The sequence below is a fragment of the Anopheles bellator genome, chromosome 2, assembly GCF_943735745.2.
Source record: "Anopheles bellator chromosome 2, idAnoBellAS_SP24_06.2, whole genome shotgun sequence".
Classification (NCBI taxonomy): Eukaryota; Metazoa; Arthropoda; class Insecta; order Diptera; family Culicidae; genus Anopheles; species Anopheles bellator.
In genome coordinates, this window is record NC_071286.1 from 65,014,438 (window position 1) to 65,028,114 (window position 13,677).

The 13,677-nt window shown below is 46.8% G+C and overlaps 4 protein-coding genes across 4 annotated transcripts in view; 2 read left to right on the plus strand and 2 right to left on the minus strand.

Annotated features, from left to right (window-relative positions):
- Window positions 1–5,034, minus strand: part of LOC131211152 (phosphopentomutase) — a 51,875-nt gene extending 46,841 nt beyond the window's left edge. Inside the window, exon 1 of the mRNA XM_058204518.1 lies at window positions 4,843–5,034. The gene's annotated coding sequence lies outside the window, so the exon portion shown is untranslated. The remainder of the gene's footprint in view (window positions 1–4,842) is intronic.
- On the plus strand, window positions 857–4,864 carry LOC131211156 (acylphosphatase-2). Its single transcript, XM_058204524.1, has 3 exons — window positions 857–1,177; window positions 2,839–2,965; window positions 4,079–4,864. Exons 1-3 carry the CDS (start codon window positions 1,108–1,110, stop codon window positions 4,191–4,193), a joined length of 312 nt encoding a protein of 103 aa, XP_058060507.1. The 5' UTR covers window positions 857–1,107; the 3' UTR covers window positions 4,194–4,864.
- A 227-nt stretch (window positions 5,035–5,261) lies between the features above and the next one.
- On the minus strand, window positions 5,262–8,346 carry LOC131209243 (TBC1 domain family member 20). The gene is made up of 7 exons (XM_058202259.1): window positions 7,691–8,346; window positions 7,501–7,620; window positions 6,744–6,988; window positions 6,484–6,677; window positions 6,198–6,414; window positions 6,017–6,126; window positions 5,262–5,935 (listed from the first exon to the last, which is right to left on the minus strand). Exons 1-7 carry the CDS (start codon window positions 8,097–8,099, stop codon window positions 5,716–5,718), a joined length of 1,515 nt encoding a protein of 504 aa, XP_058058242.1. The 5' UTR covers window positions 8,100–8,346; the 3' UTR covers window positions 5,262–5,715.
- Window positions 8,347–9,181: 835 nt separating this feature from the next.
- LOC131208943 (probable serine/threonine-protein kinase DDB_G0282963) lies at window positions 9,182–13,370 on the plus strand. The gene is made up of 2 exons (XM_058201889.1): window positions 9,182–9,269; window positions 9,345–13,370. Exon 2 carries the CDS (start codon window positions 9,399–9,401, stop codon window positions 11,520–11,522), a length of 2,124 nt encoding a protein of 707 aa, XP_058057872.1. The 5' UTR covers window positions 9,182–9,269; window positions 9,345–9,398; the 3' UTR covers window positions 11,523–13,370.
- Window positions 13,371–13,677: the final 307 nt, after the last annotated feature.

Below are 13,677 nucleotides of genomic sequence, written 5' to 3' on the forward strand. Positions count from 1 at the left end.
TGTTACCCAATTTATTACCCGACCGGACTAAATCATCCACTTGATCATTTTTTATGGTGCCCAGGTTTCACGGGATTTGATATTTTATCTTTCAGGATTTTTTTGATAGTTGTTTCAATAGTCTGGTCGGAAAAGTTACAACGATAACCATGCGCCTCCATCGTAGATTAGTGTAGGGAACCGGGCACCTCCATTTGTTATTTACTGTAATTAATGCAAGTAAAATGACCGCAAAAAGAGACACACTTCATTGCTGCCCATCACTGATTCGAAAATACAAACAATACAAAAGTAGGTTTGTAAAGCTCATTCTCTAAAAAGCCAATATAATGTTGGTAAAGAAAAATGGGAAAAATCGTTTTGAAAAGAATTGCAAAACCCATGTTACAAAAAAACTGTGTACAACACCAAGCATTCCAATGGCCGCGCAATGGCTCGGTTCACCTCACCGACCGTAGCTGCGGGCCACCGAAGAAGAGGCATAAAATTGGTCCCTTAAGTGCCACTACAAGCTGCGCGTTCTGATAAATCCGAAACAATCGGTCGTCTTCGGCGTTCAGTTTAAACGAAACACAAACAGTAACCCAATACTTCAAACCGACCGTGACGTGCGCAAGGAACGAGGATATTTTCAGACCGGACGCCGAACACAATCGGTGATCTACAGAGTTCTCGCAATCTGCGCAATCGCAGCGCCAACTACGGGCGATCGGATTAACGAAAAAACAAACCACGTCTGGTGGATCGCCCGAAGCCCGTAACCGAAATTCCACCACACCCTTTCACTGCCTCTCGATCGGTTCCGGCCGAAGGAATGGCCGCGAAGCACCCCGTACCGATCTAAATGAGCTATCCGTGGGCGCAGCAGCCGCCAGTTGACGATTAGTTGGCCAACGGAACGGAAACCCAACTCGGAACAACCAAAGTGCCTGATCAAGTGCCTAGGGCTGACCTTGCCAGCAGTGTTGAAGAAACCAAACCAAAGCCTGTAGAACTTTTGCCATATACCGTTGGAGGCAAACGTTGTCGTGCTGATCCGAAGAAGGCAGCAATCGATCCGAGTTTTCAGTGTCGTGAGCAAACAAGAAACAACACCGATCGACCATCATGGGTGTGCACGATCTTCAGGATCATGTGCTGGTGCAGTGCGATTTTGAAATCTTTGGCCAGGTGCAAGGTGCGTTTAGGAACACATTTTAGAAGTGAAAAGGGGCTTTCCAATGCATATCAGGTTCATCTTAAATATGGGTGTTCTTGGGTCTATTTAATCATTGTCGATACGAATAGAGTGCTAGCCAATCTCCATCGATTCAAGTCGAACCGGACGGATGAGATCGGACGATTGCAAACCTTGGGTCAAAGGAATTACCGTGGGCTCTATCATAGCTAGTCGGTAATTTATTGGTGTAAATTCGGTCTCTTTTCTCTTCCTCTCTCTCGATCTCTTTCGATCGATCATTATAAATTAGCAGCAGAACGAAACGTGGCCTAGCGCACTGGAACTCAAGGCTGCTGAACGATGATCGTCCAAACTAAACGCTTAAGCCGCTTGCTTAACTAGCCACCTGGTTCGGCACTATAAAAAGATTGGTGGACTTGAAACGGGCGCATGGTAACATTCCAATCATAAAACATTGCGCCAACAGCCACAGAAGGCACCAGAAGGAAATCGAAAGTTTGTCACAACTACTCCGCTCGATGATAGCAAACTAAGTGCTAACTGGTAAAACACGATGCTACTGCCGGCTAATAATATCTGACCGCTCTATTTCGGTCAGCTGTTTACTTTTACTCTCCTATCGGTCAAACCGTACACTACCCGCCCGAGAGTGTTCATTTTTACTACGCCGTTCGATTGGTCCGCTTCGACCGTACGTCAAAGCGGGTGCCCGCAAACGATTGACAGCCGACGGATTCGTTTTCGTTTGCGTTATGGTGGCTAAAACGTTTGCTCTATTTTTGAGGTTTTCCGGCCAAAACAAATAATATTTTTAAAAGACCCAATTTTGTATTGACAGGTCCAATTCTACGCAGTTTGCTCAACCGTCTTTGCTCGTGGTTACGCCGCATGAAACTTCAAGCGTCTCCTTCGCACCAATTCCAATGAGGAAGTGCATAAACGTGAAAGCAAAATTTTATGCTGATAGAAATGGTAGAGGAAATTTAAAAATCAAACCGCGCTGGCCGGACGTACCACGTTGATCGAATCGAACGATTTCAACGATGAGAAGCGTGCCACACAAGCGAATCCGCTCACTTACACCGGCCACTCACATCTTTCTGTCGCTGGCCCCCGGCGTGCGCCTAGAACCAACGTGAAGATATCGAACGTACCAGAAACTCGTGCTGGTTGCATATTTTTAGCAACGACCAAGATACACCCCCCGTACCGTCGCCTGTCCGCGTCTCGCGAAGCCTTCAGTTACTGCACGACCGATCCGCTTCGTTGGCTTATCTCATTTGTATGCTATTACTTAATTGTGTTTGGACGCCGCATTGTGCCCTGCGCGTTATTTATGGCCATCTCATCAGGCGAACCCTGCTCGACGACGTCTCGTGCAGCAGTTCCGTCTTTGAAGGGCCCACTCGGGGCACACTTTGCATCCACCGATATCGCGATGCACGTGTCATTCCGTGTCCATTTCACGACATTCCTGTGGTTCCTTGCAGCGCTCCCCATGGTTTCGTGGTTCTCGAAACGCCATCAGAACCCGTATCGGTTATCATTTCACTTGCGGTCCCTTCGGAACAGAACAGGGGGCCACGAGCATAAATCAATCATCAACCTTTGCCTTATCATGCTTTTGCCTTTCGTTCTCTTTCTCCCCAAACACCCAGGATGTGGCTTCACCAAGCACTGCCGCGACAACTGCCTGGCGCTGGGCATCAAAGGATGGGTGAAAAACTCGAAGCAGGGCACCATCATGGGCAAAATGCAGGGCGCCAAGGGTGATGTCGGCAAAATGTAAGTATTCGCTACTGACGATCGGTGTCTTATGATCCAAAACAAAGGTTAACGATGCACAAAATTGCTTCAGCAAATTACAAACAGTAAACGGAAAAAGTTGAAGTACAACGCCAAGTTTCGAGGTTGCTGGCTAGGGATAGGAAACAACTAGGTGAAGGCTAAATGCTTCATTGATTAGGACAGCCACTCGGGCGAATGTGCCGGAACTTGTTTTGCCTTGTCGGCCGCCACCAGGGTCAACGGAACGAAGAACAGGAGACAGTGGGCTAGTCGTGAAATATGTCCACCGGCGTCAAAGTTGTCCCACTTCACGCGATCCTTACTACCGTTTCGTTGCGCTAGGAAGAAGCGGCACAGGCACCAGATTGCTGTGCTTTTTTGCTAAAAATAGCGGATCATAATACTACGAGGGCACACTTGACGTTCACGTTCGGGGGCCACATTTCAAGTGGCACTTTTTGGCCACAATTCAAGTGGCCCTCGATTTGTCTGCAGCCGACGCCAGGCCGGTAACCGCGTTAACGACCACTGACACTTGCCGGTTGCAGACGAGATCCAAGTCCGCCATGAGCGGTGGGTACGTTCGTAGATTACCGAAATATTTTGTGGCGCCGGCGGTACACGCTACGCAGCGTTGCAAAATTGGCCGATCCTTTGCTTTCGAAAGACAAACCAGCACCCATCTCGGGATATTGCCCAATAAATCAGCAGCCTTGTTTGCACTGCGCCGACCGTGAAGCGATGTATTCCGTTGTTCGGATTACTCGAATCATATGATCGTGATCGTGAAAGCAAAAGTAAGGTCGGCTGAACGAATCATAATGTGGGGTTACGGAGTGACCGAGAACGCAGTGTGCTGTAAGAACGGGCAAATGTGTTCCACTTTTTACTTAGAAACTGTTTACGACCGGTTTGACATAGTTCCACAGTTCGCAGAGAGGCCGCAGTAACAGTAAATAAACTGCATGACAAGAAATGTTTATTTTGAAAAAACAAGTTTAGGAAATCAATAGTCATTCAGAATTAGTCTATCATAAGTGCAGATTGAATGTTGGATTGAATGTCACCCATCATAGAATTTGTTAATAACTTCTTTGGATATTCTTTCAGGGTCGAATGGCTATCGAAAACGGGTTCGCCTGGTTCCAAAATCGACAAAGCCGAGTTCACCAACTGGGGCACCTGTTCACGTCTTGCTTTCACGGATTACGCCATCAGGTTTTGAGATAAAAGCGCCGCTTCACACTACAACACTTTCTACTCTAAACAGTACCGTATTCTACTTTAATAGCGCCTATCTATCTACTTTAGCTGCTAAAGAACGATAGCGCCGTTCATACTGCGGCAATGGAAATTAGATTAGGGATCCGTTTGCGTTCTCAACCAGGCGCAGCCGGAGGATCGAGTGAGATGTTAGATAATTATCATTGTATTTTTTATTATTATTTGTCTATATCTGTGTCTTTTGGCTCGTCCTGTGGCAGTACACGATGATTCGCCACCGGTCTGCATCAGCATTGTATTCGATTTACCGGTAATAGGAGGGTAGGAATAGACATTTCCCGAGGAAGCGTGAACCTTTGTCAAACTGCACCCTCTTACGATTTTGAATTTGGTTTCCCCCAGCATGGCACCCTTACCTGCACATCAAAGCAGGCTCATCCGGTGTCCATAATCTCTACAATATCACCTTAAAACAAAAATCACTGCAGCAGTCAAAAACGAAGCGTGTACCGCTGTGCGATGCAAATGCAATTCATTATCCATCATTCGCGAACAAACTTTATAGGTTAAGGCATATTGTATTGAACTGTAAATAATGTGAAACAAAAGAGGGAAAAGTGCAATCAGAGAAATAAACATTTAAAACCAACCTTATGGAACGATTCTGTTTTTCCGTCGACACCGCCCCGAGGCCGAGTTTTTATAGCTTTATCACCACACCAAATTCACGCATGCACCGTAAATAGTGGGACAGAAGCACAGTGCCTATTTTAACGTGGTAACACCGAAATAAAACACAGCTGGAACCAATCATTTACATTTACGCACCAAAAATGTATTCTTCCGGCTTTTAGCTCAGCAGGCGCAAAATCACTGAACATTGTAAACAAATATTGTTTTGACAACCGGTACAGGGTTGCCAACAAGGCTAAACGACGGAAAGTGATCCGAGGGGTCCTCAAAGGTACAATTCGTTACTATCTCAGAGTTTCTTTCCATCACACCGTGATAATTTCAATGTTATGTGAAGCATATAAGCTAGATTTTATTCTTAAAAGTATGTCGATAAAAATGGATAACAAAAAATGAATACTATCATGCAACTAAAGTCGAGTTAATAATTTGAAGTGTCGGAAGCCAAAAGCTTACATTTCTTCCTCACGTGATACACCAACAGCAATGATAGCTTTTAAAAGAACAACTTTGTAGTGAACGTATGTACACAAAATACAAAGAGAGAGATGAATGGAAAATCGATGTTCAAAAGCGAAACAAAACCCAATGACTGGAACGTACAATGGCGCGCGGCCCCCATGTGATAGCGGAAAGCGTGCGAGAACGTGGTAGGGGCCAACAACGAATAATCACAAATCCCTCGAGTAGAGTGCAACCCACACCAAAGTCCGCCGGCTTCACTGCACTTGTGGTCCGCTCGCATTAGCCGCCCACCGGCCAAACCCGGCCAGTGGATTAGCAGGGGCGCTGACAACAAACGACGACGGGAGCCGCCGGAACAGCTCCACTCATCTGATGGCCGCCAGCGGCATATAGTGTGCTCGGTAGTAGTAAGCACAGAAACCGACCAGAATGGAGAACGCGGTCGTGACGAACACCGAACGACGGGATAGCTGCAGGTGGGGCAGAAACCGTCCAATGATAGATGCCGGAATCGGCGGCGGAGGCTTTTTACCGTACAGCCGGCGGTACTCGCGTTCCCGCTCTTCGGCGAGCCGTTGTTGCTTTCTGTTTGTGGCATAAAAGAAGAATTCAGATAAGTTCCACATTCGATGGTCGTCCATGGAGAGTTTCAAGAGGGATTCTTACTCATTAGCGATCATAGTTTCGACGTCCTTTTCGATCACCCGCGGAGGGTACTTGCGATAGAGAGTTTCTGCACTTTTCAGCAAATATTCGAAAGGAAGGTCCTCAGGTAGCTGGGAGGTCGAAAATTAAAACAGTATGAATTTCGTTTGCGTACGATTTAAAAATTTCCACTCAAACGTACCTGGGATAGCAGACAGTGTAGCGAAGCCATGTCACAGTCCTCCTGAAAAATCTCGTTTTGCCTGTAGATGACAATCGCGGAGGTAACGTAGATGGGCAACAGAAAGTCGGATGCCAGAAAGTAGTCATAGAGCCGTACCACGGACCGGTACGAGTTTAGACTGTGGCCAAACCAGGTCAGGTACCACGGTAGTGCAAACAGTGTTCCTACCGTTGATCTGAATCGAAACAGAGAACAAGATGAAACCATTTGAAGCACATTCCGCAGGCGGCAGGTACTGTTTTACCTCTCCAGGTAGCTGCAAAGAGCTGCATTCTCGTGCCGTATCAACGGATATATGAACATCAATCTTCGCTGTGTCGGTTCCATTGTTTCCTGCATGCACTCGACCAGATGGTTGGTGGATAGGATTTCCATCACGTGAAATGCAACCTCTTCACCCACGACCAGCAGAAACGTGATCGCTACATCGTGGTATCCCTGTGGAGAGCAGGATCTATATGTTACTTTTGAGTCATGTATAACACCCTTTGCTTCGGATCCCACCTGGTAATACTTCAGATGTGGGTACTTGATGATGACACGCAAAATCAGGACGGTAAGTTGGTCTTGGAGGGCGACACGTTGTTCGTACGGAATACCCGGCGGGAAACGCTTCAACGATCGGTTCACGTCCAACACCACTTGGTTGTACTCTGGGTGGTTGTTCAACTGTTCCAGCGAAGGCGCTGGATCAACCTGTTGCGGATCAACACCGACAAGAAGGGGCCAGACCTTGCGCCGCAAGTCATCTACAAAGAAAGCGATCAAAAAAGAAAGAAAGCGATTAAATAAACCAAAACACATAATCTAAATAACACAGTCTTTTGATCAAATATTAGTCAGGCGACAGCTTATCTGTGGCCTTTACTATAGCCCCGATTGGTACGATTCGCTCAAGTCAATAGATAAAGTACACCTTCGATCGATTGTTAATTGTCAGCCGATTGTTAATTTCGTTTGCCACCCATTGCTAGCATGCTAGTTTGCTAGCATGCCCTAGGGCGGTTCGCGCCCCTTCTCGTCACTTTCATTACTTTGTGGAAAAACAGCGCATTTGAGATGTATTTGAAATCGAGCTTCTCCTGCGTTTCGCTTCACCGAAGCGCAAATGCATCGCGTAAGTCACTGTCGAGCGCTTCGTTGAAACGAAAACTTTCACAAACACGTCTTTTACAGTCCACGACCTTGGGCTCGCGGGAACTATTCGCATTGTTGTAACTTCACGCCACCAATCCCGTCCGGTGGGAGGCATTTCACCTACCGTTAATAAGCCCATACTCGGACTTGGCGAACTGTTTCCATGTCTCAGGTGGCGTCTTCGGGTCATCGAGAGCGTTTTCGATTTTTATTCGTTTCAGTTTTTCCTCATGATTTTCCGGAACTATAATGAGAAAAATGGTAAACAGTCGGTACTCGAAGGTTACACCTTGGGGTAGGGACAGATGGCTTACACTTCTCGAAGCTCAACTCCGTCGGTTCATCAGACCTTCGGTGGTTGTTGGGTTGCACCAGGGCCACATTTTTCCCATTCGCTCCGGGTGAAGAGGCGCCGTTGAGAAGCTTTTCTTCGCCATTCTCCACCATGGTCTGGTTGCTCTGGTCATCATCACGCGTCGAGTTCACTGATTCGGCCATAAACCCACCATCGGTGCACTTTTCCTGACGACGAGCGTTTCCGGCTTGGGGCAATAAGGGCTGGGACATTCCGTGACCACTCGGAGTCGCTGTAACCTGCTCGGAACCGGACCCGGAATCCGTCGACGGTTGTGAATCGTGCTGATCGTCGCTATCCTCCTCGAGAACCCGAGACCGCGAGATGCGCTTTTCCGATGGGCCATTCAGTAGTTCCACTCGCTCCATTGCTTGCTCTACATTCGTTTTCGCTTTTCGGCTGGTGGTTGGTGGTTATCGAACCAAGTTTGTATCATGTAATCACCGTCCAGTACCCGCAACGACACACGGAAAAATACTTGCGAACAACCTATCGATTTTCCACCGGAACGGAAGAGTTGTTGTTAGTTTTTTGTTTTTTTTTCGGTGACGGTGACACTGTAGTTTTTTCGTTGTTTCTTTTCTTTTTCTCTTCGCTCCCTACAACACTTTGTTCACTTCCTATCGCGCTTTCAAAACAAATCTTCCAAAACCAGTCCCATCACACTTTTGCTAATGTTTTATTCGTTCGTTCTCTCTCTTTCTTTGTTTTCGTCCCATTCCGATTTAGTACAACGTAGAGGAATGATCCATCCAAAATGACCGTTTAACCCTTCGATGCTTCAGAGGTGTGTGAAGGTGCTTTTTTAGCATGTTACTCCATGTTTATTCATAAAACTCAACAAAAAGAACTAGACAAATATGTCTCTTGATTTTAGCTACGATCTGTTCCTTATAGATTAAAACAGTTGGTCGGAGATTTCACTCTCCATCAGAAATGTGCCAACAAATTTATCGCTAGCCTTTTCCATTCAAGCAACAATCGCATTATTCCTGACGAATGACAGCCTGCTGCCAGCCAGTAAAATTAGTACTAAGCGCAGCTGTACTAAAAAATATTCTCGTCAAAAGATAGCACTGAAATACAAAGCGAAACAACAAGGAAAGAAGTTGTGGCCCCACACATTTTTGCAAACCTTTGTTTGGTGCCCGCATTCTTTTTCGCGTCTATATTCACCTAACTGTAGTGTTTGCGAGCTATCACTTCTAGGCGAATTGTTGGGAAGAAAACCACACAACCACAATGTCTTCCAAAGTGCGGTTCCCGTCGTCCGTGGAAAGTAGCACCCGTGCGCGTGTGTGTCTGTCGCTGTTCATTGCAATTTGTTAGGAAATTTTGTATCCGTACGCCGTCGGTAGCGTGTCCCGCCAAGCTCATCGAAAAGCAGGCTAGTAATGATAACGAGACTTCATAAAACCGGCATCGGCCCATAAAGTGCAACCGCGGGCATCAACTGACACCATCATGAGGACGACCGGCAGCGCCTACTAAGCCCAGCGCCAACTTTTCTTTTCTTTTTTTTGCTGGACTCTCCAACGGTGCGTTCTTGTAGTTTCGTATCACAATCGGTCCAGTTTCAATACAATCTTTCCTCCCTCCTTGTCCTATTCCAGACTTGTTCGGTACCGTTCAGCGCAAACGTGAAAGCGACCATCGGGGACATCATCATGGGCTGTATAAATTCTAAGAAAGACATCAACGATGCACATTCTAACATTTTCCATGTTATCAACTTGGACGATGATGGCACGGAACGATGGAGCGGCCAGTTGGAAGTATCTCGAACCGAACTCACCCTCTACCGGAAGGGTAAGGAACCGACGATGTGGCCGCTTAAATGTCTGCGACGTTACGGCTTTAACGTGGACCAGTTCAGCTTCGAGGCGGGCCGACGGTGCGCCACTGGCGAAGGTATCTACGCATTCCGATGCCGCCGAGCCGAAGCCCTCTTCTACACCGTGCAAGGGCGCATCTACAGCGACGAAAATACGAACCCCAACGATCCTTATCCGATTCCTCTGGCTTCCAATGGACCTTCGGTGGCGGCGCGCAGTGTCTCACAGAATAATACCGCGACCCGTAACAGTGGCGGTCAGGGACAATCAGCCGGGGGGCAACAGATGCAGTGTACGTTCGTGATGAATCGCACCGGAATGGCCACTAGCCAGTCTCTCAGTCCGAACGGTACGATTCACTCGAACTCTAACCAAAGCCGTAGCACGGACACGCTGGCTATGATGGAAGGAAACTACCTAGAACCTACCCCGAACCGAACCGGTGCAACGGCCGGCTCGATTCAACCACAAACGATAACGACCCGGTTCCAGCAGGGGCTTCGGCTTAGCTCGGTCAGCAGTGGACCGATCAGTCCCGACATAACCTCGCCTGGATCCCCGAACAGCATGACCAACATTTTGGAAGTGACCACGCTGAACCCTTTGCCTACTTCACACACGAGCGGTAGCGTGCATCAGGGCGTCAGTAACCTGTACCAGGAGTTTCCGATGAAGGACACATCGGCCATTGCCATGCACCATCATCACGTACACCACGCCAACCATCAGATCGCCCCTCTCTTAGCGGCGACCGCAATGGGTCTGCCGGGTTCTGGTGCGGTTGTGGTACGCAACTCGATGGATGTTCCACCCCAAGAATTGGCCCCTCTTGCGTTAGGGACGGGCAATGTCGTGCTTGGCGATCCGAATGCTGCAGCATCGGCAACGGCCATCCCGGCTGACTGTGCTGATCTTCCACCTTCCACGCCGGATGGGATGGATTCAAGTCGGATGTACATGAATGTAAATATTAGTGCGACCACCTGCTTGGACGGCGCTCCCGGTGGAAACGGGAAAAAACCGGCGACATTCACCAGCAAAAGCAACTCTAGTCTGATTTCAATTTCGAACTTCAACAACAACAATCACACTCACAGTACGGGTTCGTTCGACGAGGGTCAGTACCAGAACGTGCGCACACCAACGTCGACCGGTCCTGCCGGAATGGCTAGTGGCATGGTAGTAGCGAGTGGCAACGGTGCCGGTAATATTTTCGCACAGTTTCATGCTCGACATAACAGTAACGCCCAACCAGCCGGCACAAGCTTTCCATCCGATCCAAATCGATTCTACGAAAACCTCGAACCCGCGGAGCTGAAGGCGTGTCTGCTGCGGGGACGCTGCTCGAAGCCCGACATTTTCAGCAATGTCGAGCTGCCAGTTGCCGATCATTCGGAACCGGGTACACCGACGACCACCGTTAACCGGAAGGTAAACTATATCGTGCTCGATCTGGATCAGTCAACCTCGTCGCACAGTATCAGCGACAGGGCCAACGTGTCCGGTGTCCTCTCACCGACCGGTTCCGTACCCGGTGTATCTCTCAATGGCAACGTCTCCAACGGAAATGGTATCGCTAATAACAACAATAACAACAACAACAGCAACACCGCTATTAACTTGAACAATGTGACAACGGCCGGTGTTACGCTCCCCGCAGCAATTAGTCCTGGAAACTGTGAACGACCCACCGGCTTGCTCGGGGGCGTTGGGGGTGCCTGCACAGGTGGAGGAACCGTGCTCTGTGGAACGGTGGGCACCGGTGTCGGGTTGCTACCACCGGAAAGCCCCAAAAAGGCTTCGCTCGGGTATGCGACGATCGATTTCAACAAAACGGTCGCCCTAAGCAATTCAACCACGCCATCCTCGGAGCTGGATTGCGAGGGTTCACGCAAGACGCGCCATAATTCGACCGTAACACCGCTCGCTCGGCAAAGTAACTCCGTCAGTGATTGAGCTACCGAAGGCGAAGTATGGTAAGAGTTCTGGCCAGCTCTTTTGCCTTATTCGCTCCACTAACCGGATAGTGGTTTGCTTCATGATATTAGAGCCCTCTTCGAGCGAAGACGATGCAAGTCAAAAATCCTCGTATAATGATTGAACTGAATAGTTTTTTTTTATTCTTAAACATGTTTATCATAACTGCAGCTGGAATAGTTTTACGTTACAATTTTATGGCTAGTTTTGAAACTTTGTTTTGCCAGATTTTCTATTTATCCTTCAACTTGTCGCCGTTGGTGTGTTTGTGAAGGAATTTAGGAATCTATTTTAACATGACCATTGGCATGTTTTATATTCAATTTTATTATACTGAATATTTAATAGCGGTTGAAATGGTGGATACATTATTTGTATGGGATGTGTGGGATCTTTATGTTTACACAGAAAGACTTTCTTCTGAAAACAACCAATCAATAGGCCTATAGTAATGTTGAATCAAATATTTCACTAACCAACCTGTGTGTGCTTTTAGTCATTTTTCTATTCTATTAAAAACGCACAACTATCGAACACTGCTAGTCCCGCAACCTTCTTGTTACGTGGCACACCTTTCGAGGCGCTACGAACAACAATTCTGGATCGTTTGGAAGAGGATGCTTGTTCGCAGTAAATAGGAAATTATATAGTTTTAACAAAGCATCGTTGGCTCAGGCGACAGCCTATTTATTTCTTATGATATTTTATCACTACCACAAATGGTACACAATGTTGAAACAAACTGCTAGTGTCCTACAGGGGTGAAGTTGACCTCTACAGAAACACTTTTGGGTTAAGTAAACGTTGTCCCATGTGTAGTTATCCGAATGATGGGATTTATGAATTCGGTACACTCGTGTACAAAGCAAAACTGTGCTTGCTCACGTTGTGTTTCCAAGTTTTCTAACGAAATGCAGACGAACCAAAGCTAAGCTGTATCCAAAAGTTGAAGAAAAACGAAAATACCAAAGGAGAAAATAAGAACAGAGCCACCAAAGTAACGTAAATGTGTAATAAATATGTTCATTGTTAGTTGTAAGGCAGAGGTATGTAGGCCAGTTGCATGGCGCGGTAGAGAGAATATTAAAGCTAAGCACTATTGAGGAAAGGGTTAACGTGAACGATATTATATATATGTAAGTGATCATAGTTAATTATTTGCTTTGAAAAACGATCGTTATGGCGATAATATGGCCCTTTGCAAGGGTGCAAAACGTTGAATTGTAAAGAGACTGTGAAGAGCTATTTGAAGTAAAGGAGCGGAAGGAGAGGAGAGCAACTTTGTGAAGCCGAACAGCAATTCACATGGAGAAATAATTCCCATGCTGCTACTAGCTGCTGCTGGTGGTCAGTGTTTGAGAAGCCAAAAGACCGAAAACCCCATAAACGGTAGCAAAAAGCCTGCTGTACTAGGCATAGTGGCGAGGAGATGTTACACAAAACCCCAGTTTACTAGCTAAATGAGACCGATTGGTAACTAAAGAGACACTACCAGTGATTCGTTAAGTTTGTTCATTTTATACTTGAACTAAGCGATTTACCGCGAGGGGAACAGTACGGAACTTAGGACGGGCTAATTGGGCGCCCCGAGGGGCTGTTGCTGTTACACAACACGGTAACTATTGTTAGTTTTATTTTGCTTAAACTTTAGGCATAGTGTGTAAGGAAAACGCTCCTTGCTGTAATAACCCCCAAAAAAGCGGTGAAATTAGTTCCAAACTGTACATGAATGCTACTAGCCAAATCACGATGGGATGCCACACCATTGCTGTTGCACACATCGATGTTGTGTCGATGCTGAACAGCAGTGAACGTTGAATTAACAAATAAGCCAATAAAACTCATAGTTTACTATATCTCTAGTTCTACTGCTTATTGACAAAGAAATGGAACCGTTTTTGTTTTGCTGCTTAGACACATCTGTTGATTTATGACTTCAAGTAATGTTTTCCTGTATCATTATTCGTAACGTCTCTCCCGAGGCTATTTTCAAATATCATGACAGCATGAAGTCATGCTGGCAGTCGGTGTCGGTCTGTAACATTTTTCAGTTACACCCACAGCATAACTGCCAGCCGAAATGCGGCCCGCCAGCACACTATGGGAAAGAGGAAGTCATAATCCATCTTTAAAA